The 22770-nt window shown below is 51.6% G+C and overlaps 1 protein-coding gene across 1 annotated transcript in view; it reads left to right on the forward strand.

Annotated features, from left to right (window-relative positions):
* Window positions 1–22770, forward strand: part of LOC146867488 (uncharacterized) — a 434961-nt gene that overhangs the window by 383533 nt on the left and 28658 nt on the right. The window contains exon 7 of the mRNA XM_085622074.1: window positions 10443–18212. Coding sequence (XP_085478200.1) covers window positions 16690–18212 — 1523 coding nt within the window. The 5' untranslated portion in view covers window positions 10443–16689. The remainder of the gene's footprint in view (window positions 1–10442; window positions 18213–22770) is intronic.

Raw genomic sequence — 22770 nt, forward strand, 5'->3', positions numbered from 1 at the left:
ATTCCGATCCTGTAAAACCCGGAAATGCACCTTACAAACCAGCAAGTACGATTCGTACAGAAATACCATTTCCGTACGATTCGTACAAAACACCGTACGGCTAAAAATTACCTACTATTCTGATCCTGGACAACACGTACGCGACGTCCGAACTGAGTCAGGCAGCGTTCTACGGACCAGCAAGTACGATTCGTGCCTACGTCACTCCGCACGGAGCATTTTTTACGGCAGCCAAAAACTGCCGGGAAATTGAGGACGACGCGAACAAGGAGCACTGGTACGCAACGGACAGCCATGGACCCCATCCTACGTGTCATCCCGGCCCTCCTTGCCTACGACCTGGTGCACAGAAAGCCACGCAGATGCCGCAGAAGGTCAGAACAACACCCAGGGGCAAAGGGGGGGCCAAGGGCAGTAAACATAACCCCCACCCAAGTAAAAATGTATATATGTCCTGTACATACATTACCTCCAGGGTCTGGTCACTTTGGGGGGCGTGTCCACCAATCCCTACGTACCGTCACAACGGAAGTGGACGTGGACGCGTACCTGTCACCACGACAATGGTGGTACGGACCGTACCCACGCCCCCAGAGTGTGGGTATGGCCCGTACAACCATTGGAGTGGTGATGGAGGGGTACGTGCCGTACCCATGCCCCCAGAGTGTGGGTACGGCCCTACCACCATTGGAGTGGTGATGTAGGGGTACGTGCTGTACCCACGCCCCCAGAGTGTGGGTACGGGCCGTACCACCATTGGAGTGGTGATGGAGGGGTACGCGCCGTACCCATGTCCTCAGAGCATGGGTACAGCCCGTACCACCATTGAAGTGGTGACATAGGGGTACGCGCAACGGAAGTGGACGTGGACGGTACCTGTCACCACGACAATGGTGGTATGGACCGTACCCACGCCCCCAGAGTGTGGGTATGGCCCGTACAACCATTGGAGTGGTGATGGAGGGGTACGTGCCGTACCCATGCCCCCAGAGTGTGGGTACGGCCCTACCACCATTGGAGTGGTGATGGAGGGGTACGCGCTGTACCCACGCCCTCAGAGCGTGGGTACGGCCCGTACCACCATTGTAGTGGTGATGTAGGGGTACGCGCCATACCCACGCCCTCAGAGCGTGGGTATGGCGCGTACCCCTACATCACCACTACAATGGTGGTACGGGCCGTACCCACGCTCTGAGGGCGTGGGTACAGCGCGTACCCCTCCATCACCACTACAATGGTGGTACGGGCCATACCCACGCTCTGATGGCGTGGGTACGGCGCGTACCCCTCCATCACCACTACAATGGTGGTACGGGCCGTACCCATGCTCTGGGGGCGTGGGTATGGCGCGCACCCCTCCATCACCACTCCAATGGTGGTATGGGCCGTACCCACGCTCTGGGGATGTGGGTACGGCGCGTACCCCTCCATCACCACTCCAATGGTGGTACAGGCCGTACCCACGCTCTGGGGGCGTGGGTATGGTCCGTACCACCATTTTAGTGGGGATGTAGGGGTACGCGTGGTATGGACCGTACACACGCCCCCAGAGCGTGGGTACGGCTCATACACCCTATGAATGTGGGGGTTCAGTCCGTCCCACCCGTATCCCTACGGCACCAGTACAGAATGGATACAAGGCGTACACACGCCACGAATGTTGGCTTAGGGCCTGGTGCAGCATATAAGCAGTATATTGGTGTGTGTGTATGCACAGGACAGCAGTGCACTGCACCAAGAGGGCGGGTGGGTGGGTGAGTGTCTGGCTGCAGAGGACTCCCAGCAGTGGACAGAGACATGGGGGTGGGTGCATACAGGCACGGGCATGGCTTACGGACCTGGGGTACAGTGCGTACGGGCACGGGCTGGGGTACAGTGTTGGGGTACGGTGCGTACGGGCATGGTGTACGGGCCTGGGGTATGGTGCGTACTGGCACGGGCATGGTGTACGGGCCTGGGGTACGGTGCGTACGGGCACGGGGCTGGGGTACGGTGCTTACAGGCACGGGCATGGTGTACGAGTCTGGGGTACGGTGCGTACAGGCACGGGCATGGTGTACAGGCCTGGGGTACAGTGCGTACAGGCACGGGCATGGTGTACGGGCCTGGGGTACGTTGCGTACAGGCACGGGCATGGTGTACGGGCCTGGTGTACGGTGCGTACGGGCACGGGGCTAGGGTACGGTGTTGGGGTACGGTGCTTACAGGCACGGGCATGGTGTACGAGCCTGGGGTACGGTGCGTACAGGCACGGGCATGGTGTACAGGCCTGGGGTACGGTGCGTACAGGCACGGGCATGGTGTACAGGCCTGGGGTACGGTGCATACAGGCACGGGTATGGTGTATGGGCCTGGGGTACGGTGCATACAGGCATGGGGCTGGGGTACGGTGTTGGGGTATGGTGCGTACACGTAGGGGGCTGGGGCACAGTGTGGACAAGGGGGGTACGGTGCTGACATACGGGGGTACGGTGCTGACATATGAGGGGGTGAGGGGGGGCTGTGCGACTCGTACGCGGGCATAAGTATAGCCGTGTACATGAGTGGTTCATCGTTCGCTCCGTACGGGCCATTTTCCATGCGGTTGTATATTCGGACGGACAGTACGGATCGTACTTGTGCGCTCGGACTTCTGTTTTACGATTTGCACGTAAAACTGTCCGGATCCCTCTCGTAAAATTTTCCCGACGCGACTCGTATTATTATTTTACGTACGAATCGTACTTCGCCGGTTGTAGGGCACTTGTACGAATCGTACGTAAAAATATACAGATACGAGTCGTACGCAAATTTTTCTTACCGGATCGCAATCGGCACCTTAATTGTCCTTGTTTTATAAATCATATGCATATATATTTTAATATTAAATAATAATGTTTATATTACAAGATTAATATTTTTTCTACATGAATAGGGTTATTCATATATGTAATGTGTTTGAAGTCAAGTACTTTCCCTTCTATTGCTTAGACTAGAGTAGGAAAAATAAATGTAACCATTCTGAAGTCCAACTCTTTCCCTATTTTCATGCAAATTGGAGTGGGAATAGGTAATCTAACCCCACTGAAACCCAACACTTTCCCTACTGTGGCATAAACAGGAGTGGGAATAGTATATAAATATACCCAGATTGGAATACAGGTGCTATAATGTACCTTGGAGCTCAAACAAATTCCCTGAAACGGCTAGTCTTCTGTATTCCAGTACAAAATCTTACAGGGTGTTTGCCAGGAGAACTATGAATATCCAAGAATCACCTGGTATCCAAGGTGGTGTTTTGAGATAAACTGGTGTACTGACTTTCAATATCAAGGTTTGCACTTTTCACTTTGCACTACAGTATCGACAGCCTATGGTGGTCACCAATGCAAAGCTCTAGCAATGACTGTCAATGATGCTCGACAGGTTCTTGATGCTACAAAGACGACCGTCTGCAACACACGGCCTGTTTGTGTTACAATGACAACCATCAGCGACGCTCTCCCTGCTCCTTGCGGCCTTTTCCACATAAAACTGGACTCTTCACTCTGGACTTTGAGAAAGTAACTTTTTCAGCAGGGACTAAACTGGTGCCTGTGTATAGTCCATGGTCATTCACGTTGCTCTATTTCTCTATATTAGTGTGGAATTTTTATTGTGTTGTGTTTTCACTTTAATACTGTATGAGGGCTGCATAAATACTCTACACATTGCCTTTAAGTTAGGCTTGACTGCTTTTGTGCCAAGCACCCAGAAGTTAAGCACAGGTAAACTTAGTGACTCCTGTTGTTCACCCTGCCAGGGATTGACAACCCCCTCAACTAAAAAAACAAACAATTTCTCACAGAAACTATGGGTTATATGCACAACATTTAGGGATTGCCATTTCCAAATTGCAATTTTACTGAATCACAATTAGGAAATCACAATTGCTAATGTGCAAAAGCATACTCCTCTCAAATATTGATTCCTAGTTGGTTGCAAATCGACCTACCTGATGAATATTAATGAGGTAGGTCGCAGTTTGTGATCCATTACTAATTACAGCGATGGCAGTCTGCTGAGAAGAGCAGACCACTATATCTGTGTTGCTTTTTAATAAGGCAAACTTTTTTTGTAAACATATGTGTCTCATTTTACTCAAAGGAAAATGGGATGTGTTTAAAAAAAAAATGGAACTTTGAAGTTTAATTTTTTAAGAGAAGGCCCCCTCTTAAAAAATATGTTTTTTACATTCTCAAAGGAGAGGACTCCTTCCCATCTGCAAATTGTTATCACCTCCTTTGAGGTGTCGTACAAAATGAATGTTTTGCAGCCGTAATTCGGTTACAAAACATTCATACATGGCACTGCAATTCGGTATTTGGAAGGGACTTACTAAACACACCCCTTCCAAATACCCATATGGTGTTACCGAATCGTAATTTGTGCTTTTGTACATGTGAAAAAGCATGTTTGCAGTGGGAAATGGCTCAATTTAGTGACTCAGGCTGTTTCTGGCTGCAGAAATGCTTTTGTACATATGGCCCTCTATCTTTTAGCAACTTGGGACAGCATTAAACCAACAGGCCAGGCTGCAGTTACACCATTTGCTGTGAGTGCAAGTTCAGTTTTCAACTTATCAATGCGCAATATTATCATAGAAACCATACAAGGCACTGAGTCCAGATGTTAAAGCTTGGGGTCTCTTTTGCGCAAATCCGTCGATCTGGGCACCAGGGCTTTTAATGCGATGTTATTTTCCAATGTGACTCCCATCTCCAGGCGTAGTGCCATGATCCTTCCTCTGCACACTAGAGGCAGACACACGGTCCCTTCAAATTACTGTCCGCTTTTGCTCGTGGGCAGTGCAGGTAAAAAAATGTTGTCAAATTTTATTGAACCGCATTCAAGAAATGACTTTGAACAACACCCATTCATTGATCCTAGAAAATGTAAACTGTTTGGTAACCACCGTATATGTTAAACGTGGCCCTCCAGGCTGTAATGACATGCCTATGTTTCTTTCTCTCAACTTTACAGGCTGTACTAAAACACTGCTGTTTATGTTGCCAATTTTTTTGTAGATCATAGGAGTGTACTGCATATTAATTCTTGTATTTTGTTGTCTTTTGTTTATTTTCTGATAATTTTACGTAAAATGCAAACGATCTGAAATCAAAAAACGTCCATTACCCATTGCATGTGGGCTTCAGACAAGGTCTTGGCACAATAGATGAAGCAATGAGACTTCAGCAAATGTGTTTAAACCACACTCCTTTGAAGCAAGTTCCTTATTCCTGGAATTTATCGATCTGAATTCCACCTTTGATTTCCTAAGCAGAAATGAACTCAGGTCTGCAATGCAATCGGAAGGTTTTGACAGTGCCTTATTAGGGTTGATATAGGGCCTACACAAAGATAACAAGGCAAGCATTAGATATGGCCCAATGGGACCTAAAATGAAGCTTTGTCAGTTGAATAAGGTGTATGCCAAAGATGCACGCTTGCTATTATATTATTCAGCCTGTTTTTGAATTGTGTTGTTAACTATCTTAAATCTCTAAACCTGGACATCTTCTAAGTGCAAATTAATTATTATTAAATGCAGATGGTGCAGTGATTTTGGCCTCGACAGAGAATGCTATGCATAAATTGATTGGTGGATTAATAAAGTATTACAAGAAAAAATGTTTGAGTATTAATGTTGCAAAGGCAATGTTCATGATAATATCCCCTGCTAAAAGCCTTTTGGAAACATTCCATATGATAGTCAATGACAAGAGGGAGTAAAATACTTTGATTAACTGTGAGTGGCTTCGATATTTGTTTTTCATGCGATAAACAAAGAGACAAAGCTGTTCTAAAACTACGACAGGCTACAGCTGCCCAGTGCTTAATTTGTGCCGGTGTTTGCCGGTGCTTGGCACCACCACCTTTTTCTAAACACCACCACATATTTATCCACCACATGGTGAAGCTATGTGCCTTTTTTGCACAATTCCCCAGAAGCAGTTTAGTAATTTGTTTTAAACTAGCAGATAGTTACTGCTGTCACTCGCATTGGTCAGCTGTAGCAGGAGTTGGGGCGCCAGCTGCAGTGGACTCCCAAGAAATAATATATTGGGTCCTGGCACTTCATTTTATACAAATTAAGCACTGCAGCTGCCGTCTTGAGATGTATGGCCTGATTAGAAGGGCAACCAATCAGTACTATCTTGCACCTTTACAATACAAAAGCAGCATCCGCTGCTGTATGTGACACAGAGCTATGGGATATCTAACTACCAAAGCTAGCACTAAGGGGCACATCAGGATGGCGGTCGGAAAACCACCCCGACCGCCATGGTAGCGGAAAACAACCGCCCGCCGGTACCGCGGCAAAACCGGCGGTCCAATTAGGATCAACCCCCCCAAAAAACGACCGCGGCGTAAAGAGCCACCGAACAACCACCGGACGCGTGCGGAGAAGGCAAAAAGCCATCCACGGTGGCCGGATTCATGGAGGAAACACAACAACCTGCCTCCAGGACAGCGGAGACACCTCCCGGAAAATTAGGATATCCCCAATGTGACCGCGGTACGCTCCGCTATTTCCGACCGCCGCGGTTGCAAACAGTGATGAATGGGAGATACAGCGGAAGAGCTGCAGCATCGCCACCGCTGCGGACGCTCCGTGAAAACAATGACGGTCGACGTGAAAACACACAACAAGGCCACCAAGTGCACACAGCAAACTAGTCCTTCTCCCAAAAACACCTAACACAGCCCAAAGACACACCCCCATGGCAAATTCAAAAACAACAGATCCCAGGACAACCCACACAACACACCTGACATCAATACCCCATTTTGACACACCCACATAGCTGAGTATAAAACCAACCCCTTCCATGACCACAATCCTTTTCAACACCCCAGAAGAGAAGGGCTTTAACCAGATCACAAAGGAGAGGCAAAACAGTACACCACACACACATCACCACCACCACCACCACTTCCACACCTGCACCTCTAACACCTTTGCACATCACACACCATACACAGCATCACCACAACCACCACTTTCACACCTGCACCCCTAACCCCTTGGTACATCACACACCATGGCACCTCAAAAAATGCCAAAATTCACTGAGGGTGAGTTGAGGGTCATGGTAGATGAGATAATCCGAGTTGAACCTCACCTGTTTGGTAACCTGGTCCAACAGACACCATTAGATCACAAATGTGGGCAAGGATAGTTGACAACGCAGTAGGGACCACCCCACGAAACAGAAATGAAATCATGATGCGGTGGCATGACTTCAAAACTGTTGTCAAGAAGAAGAGTGCCAAGAACCATGAGCTGGCTCAGGTGACTGGCGGTGGCCCTCCCATTCTACCAAAAACATTCACAGAATGGGAGGAGAAGATGCTTGCTATACTGCATCCAGAGAGTCTCACAGGAATAGCTGGGGGAGTGCAGGCTGGTGAGTACTAACAAATGTATACTATCAGACTGCTATGTACTGTCTTGTACCATTACAAACCTACACCTCCTAGGCACAAGTCCATTCATCTGCACCACAATACCCACCACATATCTCACAGATTTAACATTCACTCCATCTGAATCACCACAAAGCCACACAACATTTACAGGGTGGCATGTGTCCAGGAAACCAGTACCACAACTCCCACCATGCACCCCTGTCGCACCCTTGAGTAGGATGGAGTACTCCCCCTACCCAGAAGCATGTGGCAGCCATTGCATTGTTCACCCTTACCTAACAGGTAGGTAGCCATCTTCCCAGGGAGGGGTGTTGGGGTGGGAGGCCAGCACTACCACTCCCACCATGTACCCCTGTCCCACCCCTGAGCAGGATGGATCACTCCCTCCTACCCAGATACATGCGGCAGCCATTGTATCTCACCAACCAAACTCACTGGTAGGTAGCCATTAAGCAAGGTTGGTCTGTCTGGGGGTGGGAGGCCTGCAATACAACTCCCACCGTGCACCCCTGTCCCACCCTGAGCAGGATGGAGCACTCCCCCCCACCCAGAAGCATGTGGAAGCCATTGTACAGTTCACCCTCACCTAACAGGTAGCTAGCCATCTTCCCAGGGAGGGCTGTAGTGGGGGTGGGAGGCCTGCACTACCACTTCCACCATGCACCCCTGTCCCACCCCTGAGCAGGATGGAGCACTCCCTCCCACCCAGATGCATGTGGCGGCCATTGTATCTCACCAACCAAACTCACTGGTAGGTAGCCATTAAGCAAGGTTGGCCTGTCTGGGGGTGGGAGGCCTGCAATACAACTCCCACCATGCACCCCTGTCCCACTCCTGAGCAGAATGGAGCACTCCCCCCACCCATAAGCATGTGGCAGCCATTGTACAGTTCACCCGCACCTAACATGTAGGTAGCCATCTTCCCAGGGAGGGCTTTTGGGGGGTGGGAGGCCTGCACAACCACTCCCACCATGCCTCCTTGTCCACAATCTCAGCAAGATGGAGCATTCACCCCCCCCCCCAGCATGTGGCAAACATCGCATTGTACACTGAAGCCTAACACCAAGCTCGTCCTATCTGTGGGTGGGACGCCTGCACTACGACTCCCACCAGGTACCCCTCTCCCACCCCTGAGCAGGATGGAGCACTACACCCCACACAGAAGCATGTGGCAGCCATTGTACCGTTCACCCTCACCTAACAGGTAGGTAAACATCTTCCCATGTTGGGGGGTGGGATGCCTGCACAACCACTCCCACCATGCACCCCTGTCCCACCCCTGAGCAGGATGGATCCCTCCCTCCCACCCAGATGCATGTGGCAGCCATTGTATCACACCAACCAAACTCACTGGTAGGTAGCCATTAAGCAAGGTTGGTCTGTCTGGGGGTGGGAGGCCTGTAATACAACCCCCACCGTGCACCCCTGTTTCACCCCTGAGCAGGATGGAGCACTCCCCCCACCCAACCTCCTTGTCCACAAGCACAGCAAGATGGAGCATTCACCTCCCCAGCATGTGGCAAATATTGCATTGTACACTGAAGCCTAACAGGTGGGCACCCATTCACCAAGCTCGTCCTGTCTGTGGGTAGGGAGGCCTGCACTACGACTCCCACCATGTACCCCTGTCCCACCCCTGAGCAGGATGGAGTACTCCCCCCACCCATAAGCATGTGGAAGCCATTGTACAGTTCACCTTCACCTAACAGGTAGGTAGCCATCTTCCCAGGGAGGGCTGTTGGGGGGTGGGAGGCCTGCAATACCACTCCCACCATGCACCCCTGTCCCACCCCTGAGCAGGATGGAGCACTCCCTCCCACCCAGATGCATGTGGCAGCCATTGTATCTCACCAATCAAACTCACTGGTAGGTAGCCATTAAGCAAGGTTGGTCTGTCTGGGGGTGGGCGGCCTGCAAAACAACTCTCACCATGCACCCCTGTCCCACCCCTGAGCAGGATGGAGCACTCCCCCCACCCATAAGCATGTGGCAGCCATTTTACAGTTTACCCTCACCTAACAGGTAAGTAGCCATCTTCCCAGGGAGGGCAGTTGGGGGGTGGGAGGCCTGCACTACAACTCCCACCATGCCTCCTTGTCTACGAGCTCAGCAAGATGGAGCACTCAACCCCCAGCATGTGGCAAACATCGCATTGTATACTGAACCCTAACAGTTGGGTAGCCATTCACCAAACTCGTCCTGTCTGTGGGTGGGAGGCCTGCACCACGACTCCCACCAGGTACCCCTGTGCCACCACTGAGCAGGATGGAGCACTACACCCCACACAGATGCATGTGCCACAAAGTCCACAACAATGTGACAACAGGACAGGTGAACAGTCAGTGCATGCACCCCAGCATACAAACAGAAAAACATGGAGACAGATGACAACACAAGGCCGCACATCACACATAAATTGACACAGATACAATCTCTATATACAGTGTGCACCCAGCTAAGCGAATGTAACTGTCACAGAAACAGCAGTGTGAATCACCAAATCTAATTAGAAGCAAATCAGGGCACCAACATGCACAGCAACAAATGCTCTCTGTAACTTCCATGGGGGCTGAGCATGAAGGACTATAGGAAAAGTAAGCAAGCATGGTCTGTTGAACTACAAAATCAAAGCACAGGACAGGACAAAGGAATGCATGAGACGACAATGGCTAGGTCATGCGCAGATGTAACGGCTGCCAGGCAGAGCAATCAGCAAAGATGCTTCCCACTAAGTTGTGTATCCACCAGTTGTCAGATGACAACCTTTCATCATAATAATGAAATATGCACGTGGGGCATGGTAACCATCGACATGTCACCCCATGGCCAAAAGATGTATGTACCCCCACATCATGTCATAATGTTAATCACTGTGCAGACATACAATGTGTGAAATAGTCAACTGTGCATTGCATTACCTGTGAATTAGAGACAGAGAACTGCAAGCTTGAGGTGGGCACGTCAATGACCATCTCCCCTCTGTCCCACAGGTGACCAAGAATTGACCGCGGCGGACGATAACACCAACCTGTGGAGCCAGTCTCCTCCCCCGTTGGAACATGGACTCTCTGGGACAGACTCACTGGATTCTGATTTTGAGCAGGAAGCCGGCCCAACTGGCATGCCAGGGCACAACTGGTCCCAGGACACCACAGCCACTCCTGCACCCTTAGCAACAATGACTACTACGCTGAGCCATGCTGGAACAACCCCTGTGGCCACCACCACCACCACCATCACCACCACCACCACCAGGGCTGCCAGCAACACCCGCCCTGCCACATAGGATATACACCCCACCCCAACAACTGCGGAGGTCAGGGGGAGTATGCGTGTGCAGACAGTGGTGAGCCAACAGGCCCGTGACAGCAGGGCAGGGGCGAGGCCCAGGGACACACGGAGGGAAGAGCATCATGGTACCAAAGCCCTGGGCAATATCACTAGGGTCACTGGGGCTTATAAACAGGTCACAGAACAATAGTCACTACTCAGGCGGTGGCATCACAGCCAACACACAACAGTTGTTATCAAGGTACACCAATCTGCACACATTACAATGAGCAACAGTACCAACATAGACCTCCTATAGCTGTGCATGACTATTGTGTCCCCTAAACATTGGCAGCCAGCACTGAGTGAACAACAGGCTGCAGTCACAGAGCTCACATCGACCTTTTCACCAACAACATCAGCAGACAATGGCCCCATTGTACCTTGCCACTCACCTTCAAGTGAAGTAGTGGTTGATGAGCTATTGGCGCAGGTCAACACCCTTCTCCTCTCCACTATCCTCATCACTGGACATGGGTTGGTTTTCAGGCGGGGGCCTCGGCTGATCATCACCGTCCAGAAGCATTGGGATCTGCTTGCATAAGGCCAGGTTGTGGAGCATGCAGCATGCAACAATGATCTGGCACACCATTTGGGGCGAGTACATCAGTGCACCTCCCGTCTTGTCCAGGCAGCGAAACCGTGACTTCAGGAGACCGAAAGTACGCTCCACCACATGACAGGTCCTCCCATGGGCATCGTTGTAACGGACTTCAGCCGGTGTCTGGGGATTGCGGAGTGGGTAGATTAGCCATCAGCTGGGCCACGATGCTGTTCCGCATGATGTATGAATCATAGGCCGTGGCTGGAAATTTGGCACACATTTGCGAGATGATCATATCCGCCTGGCACACCACTTGCACGTTGATGGAATGGAAATGTTTCCGATTCCTGTAGACGAACTCATGTGCCTGCGGTGGAACGAGCCCAACATGTGTGCAATCAATGGCATAAACAACTTGGACGATGTGCCCAAGGGCATGAAAGTCACTCTTAACATCCGCCAACTCATGCCTCCTGGGAAAATGTATATATCTGTCCTTTTATATCATCAGAGCGGACAGGACATCCTGTAGCACCATGCTGAACATCGGTTGTGACATCCCACCTGCGCTGGCCACCGTGTGCTGAAATGATCCAGTGGCAAAAAAATGCAGGGCCGCCATCACCTTTGTTGTTGGGGTGAAAGCACCCGGATATGTCCTGCGAGGCTGCAGGTGGGGCTCCAACATAGCACATAGGGTTTGTAGGGTGGCTCTATCCAGACGGAATTTCCGGATGATCTCCTCATTCTCCATGACTGCCAACACTGTGAAGGGACGATGTATATTTGGTCTCCTCCTAGTTGAGATGAAAGGGGACACATGTCAATGCAATACAACATGACACGTGTACAACATCTCATGTCTTGAGTGACACAACAACAACAATGACTAGCCTCATAGTTGAGTCATAGACCACCTTACATGTAGGGACAACCTCTGCTACACTACTTGTACACTTGTCCCCTTTCACACAGCAAGTGCCTCCCAATAAAACAGGTCATCTAAATGCACAAGGGGATATGGCCACATATAGCACGAGCAGCCCTGAGAGTAATTCATACAGCATATGTGTGAAACTGCAACACTACTGTCACATACATTGCTGCTGTGCCGGCCCCACCTTCATGTGTAGGTTGCAAAGGACACACATCAACAACCCAATGAGCACAGTCTGTGCCTAAACAACAAGTGTGTGCATGAGCCATGAAAGGAGGACAGTCAAATCTGCACATTATCCATTAAAACATACATCTTTGGACTTTTGTCAGCCCTTTCACACATTGCACTGTGTACCCATTGCAGAGTACATCACAACACTGTTCAGTGTACATGCCCATCAATATCACAAGTGACATGTGAGGGAGTACATGGCAATTGTTAGAAATGGGATTTCTGGTTGGCTAGGGCTTGCGCCAAAGCCAGGCAGAAACCACCACTCTAAGTCAGGGCTGGGGAGTTACACGCCAAAGATAACCCCTGCTCACCCCCTTGGTAGCTTGGCACAAGCAGTCAGGCTTATCCCGGAGGCAATGTGTAAAGCGTTTGCGCGCGCGCACAGCAACAACCCCCTAGGCCCACCACAAAAGAAACTCCACACAAGGTTATATATAAAAATAGCCTTTGCATTATACCAAAACACATTAGATAATATTCACACAATTTACACTGTGCCGACTGGCACTGAGCAGAATTTACAGGGGACTATTTACACAAGACAGGGCCACATGGACCACTGTGAGAATTAGCACAAATCACCAATTGTAACTGTAGAAATGTAGAACAAATAATAAATGTAGCGCACAAGCAGTAACCACTGGTAAAAGGTAAGTACACCCTACGCAATCCTAAATACCTTAGGCATATATCACGCAGGGAACCATGAACTCACTAGCATAACCTATACTAGGAAAACAGTCTCCTATGCATAGACACAGTTAGGAATAAAAAAAATAGCATAAAGGCAATGCACATTGCGCAAACGTACACAGGTAAAAATAACCATGTACCCTAGGTGAGGGCACAACACAGAAAAACTGTCCCCAGGCCAACTTGGCCTCTCAGGGGCTCAAACACCCTTTGTCCAAAATGTCAGGGCTGGGCTGCGCAGGCAGCCAAGGCAGAAGGCGCAAAAGAGCAGGCCTAAACGTTGCAGCTGCCCACTAAGTGCTGGGCAGCTGTGACAATGGGCCTGGGCACCAGCGTGCCCCTTGAGTCCTTGTCTGGGACTCTACATGAGAATGCCCCCGAGGAACAGAATGGGGACTGGCACCACTGTGCCTACTGAACCCTACTGGGGCTCTGAGAACAATGGGGCCAAACGCCCCAGCTGCCCACTGCTGAGCAGCTGGGGCGACACAGCTTTCCTGGCCCTCTGGATGCCTCTGGCGCCCAAAACAATGCGCCACAAGCAGGTAGGGCGTGCACTCCGCGTGCCCCCAGGAGTCCCACTCTGAGACTATCGCGTAAAGAAGAAAAATGCCCCCGTGATGCAGTTGCCCGCAACGGCAGCGCAACTGTGAGGAGATGTGGGGCTGGTACTGCGGTGCTTTCTGAACCCCCACGTTGCAGTGGCCCGCTACGGCAGTGCCACTGAGAAGCAAACTGGCACAAAAATGGCGCGCTCTTCCCAGCAATAAAGATCAAAGCGCCCTTTCAAATGGAGGCCAAGTTCAGGGGGCACAATGCTGGGCTCAGGCAGGCCAGCACACAGGGCCCTCCAGCAGGAAGGCAGTCCCTTGTGGCGGTTCCTCCTGGAGGCCAGCAGCAGCAGCCCCCAGCGTCAGGATCAGCACAGCAGAACATCTTACATGGGGTCACAGCCCCTTTTTATATCCACATTTCCTTTGTCTCAGGCTGCAGGGTTGAGGAAAAACCAGATTCAACTGGTTTTGGAGCACTCTGTTGTGCTCAGCCCCTCTCCCCATTCACTGGACAGGCTAGGGACATCAGTCGCACCACAGGGGGCGGAGCCAGCATTGTGTAGGGAAAGCCCAGCCCTATTCAGGTCCCAGGTGTACTCCTCCCACTCATCAACATGCAGATCTCTCCACTCACCACTGGGACAGACCCATCCTGACTCCTGGAGCCAGGCACACCAGCCAATCACGAGCCAGACAGTCACTTCACATTTATTACACAGACATGCCAGCTTCTAGAAGTGGCACTTCTACACTAGACACAGTAACGCCGCACACATCATCGCGCAGCATTCAATCTCACGAATTTGCACATACTAAACTCGACCCTGCACTCCCCACGCATCAGGAACTACCATGGACACACACATTCCCCATGCATTCCTATGGGAGGGCAGGTCAGTCTCACTAAATGTAACACCAAGCGCACGCACTTTACACTGTGACACAGTGTTAAATTGCCTAGAGGCCTAAAACCACTCACACAACATAGGGAAAAAGCTAGGATAATTGCAAAAAGTTTATTGGGTGAACCCGCCAGAAGGGCCAAGTCCAACAGCAATGTTTAAGATCACATACACGACATGTGTAGTCAACAGTGGGGAAAATGTCACATTGACATTGTGTGCACAATGACATGCCATTTATCATGTGGTCACTGTGCACTACTGGCAACTGCCCTTTGGACATAGACACAGCTTGATGTGTCCATATGTGCTGTGAAAGTGCTCCGCCACCCAGATCCCGGCCACCCATAGCAATGTATGGCCCCGGAATTGCGGTAGCTACTGCCTGGCACCAGTGGTGTGTCACCACCATGGCCCAAGACACCATTGCGGGAGTGATAGGCATATACACATGGCTAATGGTGGTTGGCATGCTCCGCCACCCAGATCCCAGCCACCCATAGCATTGTATGGCCCCGGAATGGCTGTAGCTACCGCCTGGCACCAGTGGTGTGTCACCGACATGGCCCAAGACACCATTGCGGGAGTGATAGGCATATACACATGGCTAATGGTGGTTGGCATGCTGCGCCACCCAGATCCAGGCCACCCATAGCAATGTATGCCCCGTAATTGCGGTAGCTACCGCCTGGCACCAGCGCTGTGTCACCACCAATGCCCATGCCCTTACAGCCAATGGAAACCGCAATTGCGGTAGTCTGATGCAATTTTGAAAATCGCAGTAGGTTTGCTCCGCCACTGCGGGGCCGGTCATTGGATGATATTGAAAGATGCACGATCACGGTAGCGCCCCCCTGGCCCCAGCGATGTGCCACCGCGATGGACCATGCCCTTAGAGCCAATAGGAACCGCAATCACGGTAGCCTGATGCAATTTTGAAAATCGCAGTAGGCGTGCTCCGCCACCGCGGGGCCGGTCATTGGATGCTATTGAAAGATGCACGATCGCGGTAGCACCTGCCTGGCCCCTGTGGTGTGTCACCGCCATGGACCATGCCCTTACAGTCAATAGGAACCGCAATCGCGGTAGCCTGATGCAATTTTGAAGACCGCGGTAGGCGTGCACCACCACCGCGGAGCCGGTCAATGGATGTATTTGAAAAAGGCAGACCTGGAACACCAATTGCAGCAGCTTAGAACCACTGAAACGAGTCCATGGGGCTATATATGTGTGTGAGAGAGCCACACATCTCCACTGCTTCCAGACACTGCTGCCTGACACCCCTCACCACCAACTGCTGCTGCTGTCTCCAGGGCCTGCTGCCTGCCACCCTTCCCCACCAACTGCTGCTACTGCTGTTGTCTCCAGGGCCTGCTGCCTGCCACCCCTCACCACCAACTGCTGCTGCTGCTGCTGTTTCCAGGGCTTGCTGCCTGCCACCCCTCACCACCAACTGCTGCTGCTGACTCCTGCCCACAGTGATGGCGAGGACTGAGAAGATCCGTGCCACTCCCTTCACCACCGAGGAGCTAGAGGTGCTCACCCAGTATCCGAGGCTATATGGTGCGCTAAATGTCGTGGTAAGTCTCTCAGAGTGGGAGTGAGAGTGCAGGGGCACACATAAAGTTGAGCTGCTGCAGTATGTGCGTGAGAGTGTGGGGTTGGGTTATGCACTGCCTAGCATGCTGTCTCCAGGGGGAAGGGGTATTTACCCTATTCCACATGTTTCCCTGCCTGCTCATCAAGATTTGAGGAACATGTTTTGTCTTGTCAGTCATACAGTGACGCAACAAGTTTGGAATGCAGGCGTCAGGACAGTGATTGCTAGTGTGAATGTCTGTGTGGGTCCCTGATGTCCTTCACAGGCCAATCTGTGGCCTTAGCTAGGGTTGTTGTTCAGAGGGTGGTGATGGAATTGTTTAAGGCTCAATATGTGCCTCATGTTTCCCGCCGCTGCCCACGAGACCCCGCCCCCCCGCCCGCCGATTGGTTCCCGCGCTCCCCGCCTCCCCGCAGACCCTCCCTCCCGGCTCCCCTCTTATGACGCCCCCAGAGCGACCGCGCAGCGGACGCGCGCAGCGGGAGCACCGAATGAGCGCCGAAGGTGCGCCAAAGGTAAGCCCGTCTGCGCCCGTCCGCGCCTGGACCGCGCCCAGTGCCAGGACCCCTGGCCCTCGCAGACCCCAGCCCACCCGCCTGACTTACGATGCCGCCACCCTCAACGCACTCAACACCGGCCGAACCCCCGGGTGCTACCGAGCCACTCCGAGACGCACCCACGGACCCTTCAGCTGCCTCACCTGCAAGTTCACCTGCATCCGGACCTGCCCCGCACCAGCACCCGCCAAGCCGAACACCAGCAGCAACCACCTCAAGTGCATCCTGCTCAACACCCGCTCCGTCCACAGACACGCCGTTCAACTCTGGAACCTCCTCGACACCACAGCTCCTGACGTTGCCTTCCTCACGGAAACCTGGATGAACGACTCCTCAGCGCCCGACATCGCCATCGCCGTCCCAGAGGGCTACAAGATCATCCGGAGAGACCGCGACAACCAGACTGGAGGAGGCATCGCCATCATCCACAGAGACACCATCCGTATCTCGACCAACGCCGACAACACCCTGACATCCGCCGAACACCTGCACTTCCAGATCCACACCGACCCCAAGACCACCCTCAGAGGCACCCTGATCTACCGACCCCCGGGACCACGCACTCAATTCAGCGAAGACATCGCCGACTTCATCAGCCCGCACGCCCTCCCCTCGGCCGACTACATCCTCCTCGGGGACATCAACTTCCACCTGGAGAACAACAACGACCGCAACACCACCACCCTGCTTGACAACCTCGCCACCCTCGGACTCAAGCAGCTGGTGACCACCCCCACCCACCTCGCCGGACACACACTCGACGCCATCTTCTCGTCCAGCAAAGACATCTCCTTCAGCCACGCCACTGGACTCCACTGGACGGACCACAGCTGCATCCACTTCACCTTCAAAAGAACCACGGTCCACCACCACCAGCAACAGGCCGCACGAAGAAGCTGGAACAAGATCACAGCCGAACAACTCACCACATCCCTGAGCCAGCACCCTCCCGCCAGCTCACCGAACCCCAGCCAAGCCGCCGACAACCTCACGAAATGGATCTCCACCTGCGCGGACGAGCTCGCCCCTCTGAGGACCCCACCCAGCAGACCCGGAAGCAAGAAGGCCCCTTGGTTCACCGACGAACTCAAGAGCTCCAAGAAGAACTGCCGAGCCCTCGAGAAAGCATGGAGAAGAGACCCAACGCCGGACAACATGACTACCCTCAAGCTCGCCACCCGAAGGCACCATCAACTGATCCACGCCACCAAGAAAACAGCATTCAAGGACCGGTTGGACAACAACGCACACAACAGCAAGGAACTCTTCAACATCGTCAGAGAGCTCTCCAACCCCAACGCCGGAACCAACGACATCACCCCATCGCAAGACCTCTGCAACTCCCTCGCCTCCTACTTCCACAACAAGATCGCTGACATACACAACAGCTTCAGAACACAACCAACGCTCCCCACGACCAAACCAACGCCCCCCACCACCACCCTCAACGCCTGGACACCGATCAACCTCGAAGACACCATCAGCACGATGAACTCCATCCACTCCGGTTCCCCAACCGACCCCTGCCCTCACCACATCTTCAACAAGGCCGACGCTGTCATCGCACCCCACCTGCGGGACATCATCAACACCTCCCTCAACACCGCCACCTTCCCTGAGAGCTGGAAGCACGCCGAACTCAGCGCTCTACTAAAGAAACCAACGGCGGACCCCACCGAACTCAAGAACTACCGCCCCATCTCGCTCCTCCCGTTTCCAGCCAAAGTCATCGAGAAGACCATCAACAAGCAACTGGCAGCCTTCCTCGAGACGACTGGTTCCCTCGACCCTTCCCAGTCAGGCTTCCGGGCCAACCACAGCACCGAGACCGCCCTCATCGCTGCCACAGACGACATCCGAACCCTGTTGGACAACGGAGAAACAGCGGCCCTCATCCTCCTGGACCTCTCCGCGGCATTCGACACTGTCTGCCACCGCACCCTAGTGCAGCGCCTCAGCAACGTCGGGATCAAGGAGAAGGCACTGGAATGGATCATCTCCTTCCTCACCGGAAGGACACAGAGAGTCCGCCTGCCCCCGTTCAGATCAGAAGCCACGGAAATCACCTGCGGCGTCCCTCAGGGCTCCTCGCTCAGCCCCACCCTCTTCAATGTCTACATGAGCCCCCTTGCGGCCATCGCACGCCAACACAACCTGAACATCATCTCCTACGCCGATGACACCCAGCTGATCCTCTCCCTGACCAACGACCCCGCCACCGCCAGAGCCAACCTACACGAAGGGATGAAAAACGTGGCCGAGTGGATGACGACCAGCCGCCTGAAACTGAACACAGACAAGACGGAAGTCCTCATCCTGGGCTCCTCACCCTCCGCCTGGGATGACTCCTGGTGGCCCCCTGCCCTGGGCAACGCACCCAAACCGACAGACCACGCACGCAACCTGGGCTTCATCCTGGACTCCTCCCTCTCCATGACCAGACAAGTCAACGCCGTCTCCTCGTCCTGTTTCAACATCCTGCGCATGCTACGTAAGATCTTCCGGTGGATCCCCACCGAGACCAGGAAAACAGTCACCCAGGCCCTCGTCACCAGTCGACTGGACTACGGCAACGCCCTCTACGCCGGTACCACCGCCAAGCTCCAGAAGAGACTCCAGCGGATCCAGAACGCCTCGGCGAGACTCATCCTCGACGTCCCCAGACGAACTCACATCTCCAGACACCTGAGAGACCTGCACTGGCTCCCGATCAACAAAAGAATCACCTTCCGGCTCCTCACCCACGCACACAAAGCCCTACACAACCAAGGCCCGACCTACCTCAACAGCCGCCTCAACTTCTACGCTCCCAAACGCCACCTCCGCTCGACCAGTCTCGCCCTCGCAGCCGTCCCCCGCATCCACAGAGCGACTACAGGAGGTAGATCCTTCTCCCACCTGGCCGCCAAGACTTGGAACGCCCTCCCCACCGAACTACGCCTGACCCAAGACCACCTCTCCTTCAGGAAGAAGCTCAAGACCTGGCTGTTCGAGCAGTAGCGGACCCCCCCCCCCCAGCGCCTTGAGACCCTCCGGGTGAGTAGTGCGCTTTATAAATGCCTTTGATTGATTGATTGATTGATTGATCATCTCTAGTTCTGCACTATGCTAAGGACCTCAATCCCGAGGGTGACACTCTTGTTGGTCATTCACCTATGACACTGTAGATTTCCACATTATTGTGCACAGACCCTTCCATTACCACCAGCATGTGCACATACTCGCATGTGTTGGCACTGTTTGTGCTTCCAAATTGTCCCTTCATTTAACAGTTCTGATGCCCCACTTTGGACCTCTGTGTGACCCCACCTGGCCTGCACAATCACCTCCCAATCTGACAGGGACACATCACTGAATGTACAGAGTGTCAAATGTGTGCTTTTCCTCTTGACTCTCCATTAACCCGTTCCGTGCTCATGACGGAACCACTCCGTCATGAGCCACGGGTGCGCTGTGCTCATGACGGAGTGGTTCCGTCATGCTGCGGCCGTTGGCGGCCGCTCCGCCCACGCGGCGCTAATTCCCCGCCTGTGCGGGCGATTAGCGCAGTGGGCGGAGACGTGACAGAACCACTCCGTCATGAGCACAGCTCACCCGTGACTCATGACGGAGTGGTTCCGTCACGAGCACGGCAGCACCGCAACTGCCCCCAAACCCCCCCAGCGCCGTGGCGGAATTCCTGCCGCGGTGAAGAGGTTAATGAACCATTTTAGCCATGTAGATTGCACACGACTGGCCTTGTGATGAGGGGTTGCTTTAGTAAGATCATGTCCCTCAATGTGACCTCCGTGACACAGTAAGCTAGTTAAAGGGCAAGTGCATTGAGCGCTGCGCAGTGTTGGACACAGTGAGTCTTCACACAAACATATGTAGCAATGTCATGTATGTCTTGGTATTCCCAAAAATGCACAGTAGATGTGGTCAGCACACACATTGGTCTCTGTGCTGGCATCCTGCATGGGTATGAGATGGGCATGTACTGTGTCCAGCCTCATACCTGCATGTATAAATGTATGTTTCCCACATGCTGATGTACAATGTTCGCTGAATTTTTGTCTCTGCTACACATATGGGTGAAGTTGGGATGAGTCAGTGTCATGCTCCTGTTCTGGGAAATAGTGGTACATTACACTGTTATCTTAACAGAGAATGAGAGGGGCCCATTTACCACCAAAGGGATAGGGCACCTAATAGACTTCAGTCAAAACAGAAATCCCCCTTGGGTATCCTAATAACCCAAGCCACATACAATCATTCGCTTAATCGAATCACCAGAACATAACACCACCACCATCAAAGGCCAGGTGCTAAGAAAATATACATATATTTTATTAGGTAGTAAAAAACATGTAAAAAGACAATAAAAACACAATATGGCAAATATTGCCCAAAAGGTTTTTTTTTAAAACAAACAATTAGTACAACACTGGGAGAACCTGCAAGAAAAATAGTTTCTAATCAATTAAACAGGCCAATACACCAGACCAAATTCATTATTCTGACATTTGATTTTCATGCAATAAACTTGATTTTCATGCAATAAATTTGACAATAATAACAAATGTCTTCCACAGTCTACAGTATGCCTGTTAACAATTAGTGTTGACGCGTTTCGGTGGGTATTGTTGCTTAGACACCACCTTCTTCAGGACAAGGAACGATATCTCCCAGAAGACAATATGAATCTGTACATAATCACATAGACAAAGACATAAAAGAGAATAAAAACAATTTTAGAGGAACAGTTAACCATTGATTGGCGTATACTAAAATGGTGTTTATATCCTGGTGATAAACCACAAAAACCATTCTTTCAAAACATATAGGCACATTTTAAGCCAAAGGAGGTCAAGAACACATCCCTCTTTCCATCCAAATGGTGCATACCAATCACAACACAGGAATCACAGAAACATCCATCACTCGACACTCATACATCTGAGAGTCAGTTGCAAATACCTGTTCTTAATACAAGATATCTGTTCTTAATCCAAGATATCAAAACAGAGTCAGCTACAGATATTCTTTTGCATCCACGTATGGAGGGGTTAAAGAACCTCGCTCAAGGTTAACCACACCTATTGTTTTCAGTAAAGTTTTCTGAAAAGTAAACTAAAAATAACCTTTTTGCTTAAACACTCAACAGTAACTCTACACTAGGGTATTTCAGATATTTAAAAACACTTGGGGAGACATTACCTCCAAGACTTGTATTTCTTGCACCAAATGGTGAAATGAATTTTGTCCGATAAAAGCCTCTGTGAGAAGATATATAAACAAATTATTTTAATGCTCATTAGTTGTATATATAGAGGAAGGTAATTATTATTATATCCTTCTTATTACCTTTTAAAAGAATTCATGGGCACAGATACGAAGCCCCTTTTCTTGCACCAAATTGTGAATTAATTTTGTCCAATAAAAACCTCTGTGAGAAGATATATAGACAAATTATTTTAATGCTCATTAGTTGTATATATAGCGACATTGTTAACACCCTGAGTGTGTTGCTGACCATGGCACCCATTCCCAGTGCTGGATCTCATGTACTTACTCTGCACTTTGTACTGGCCACTAACCTTTTTGCTCCTGGCTGTGTTAATTATTCCCTGTGAAGCTTCTCATGTACCTCACCTGCACTTTCTCCTGGCCACTGGCCTTGTTGTTCACTGCTGTTTGAGCCTTGCCTGTGCAGCTTCGCATGTACCTCACCTACACTTTCTCATGGCCACTGGCCTTGTTGTTCACTGCTGTTTGAGCCTTGCCTGTGCAGCTTCTCATGTACCTCACCTATACTTTCTCCTGGCCACTGGCCTTGCTGTCTACCCCTTCCCTGTGCAGGATCTCAAAGACATACTCTGCACATTAGACTGGCCACTGACCTTGCAGTTTACCCCTTCCCTGTGCAGGATCTCATGGAGATACTCTGCATATTGGACTGGCCACTGGCCTTGCTGTTTACCC

Source organism: Triturus cristatus, chromosome 1_2, assembly GCF_964204655.1.
Source record: "Triturus cristatus chromosome 1_2, aTriCri1.1, whole genome shotgun sequence".
Taxonomy (NCBI): Eukaryota; Metazoa; Chordata; class Amphibia; order Caudata; family Salamandridae; genus Triturus; species Triturus cristatus.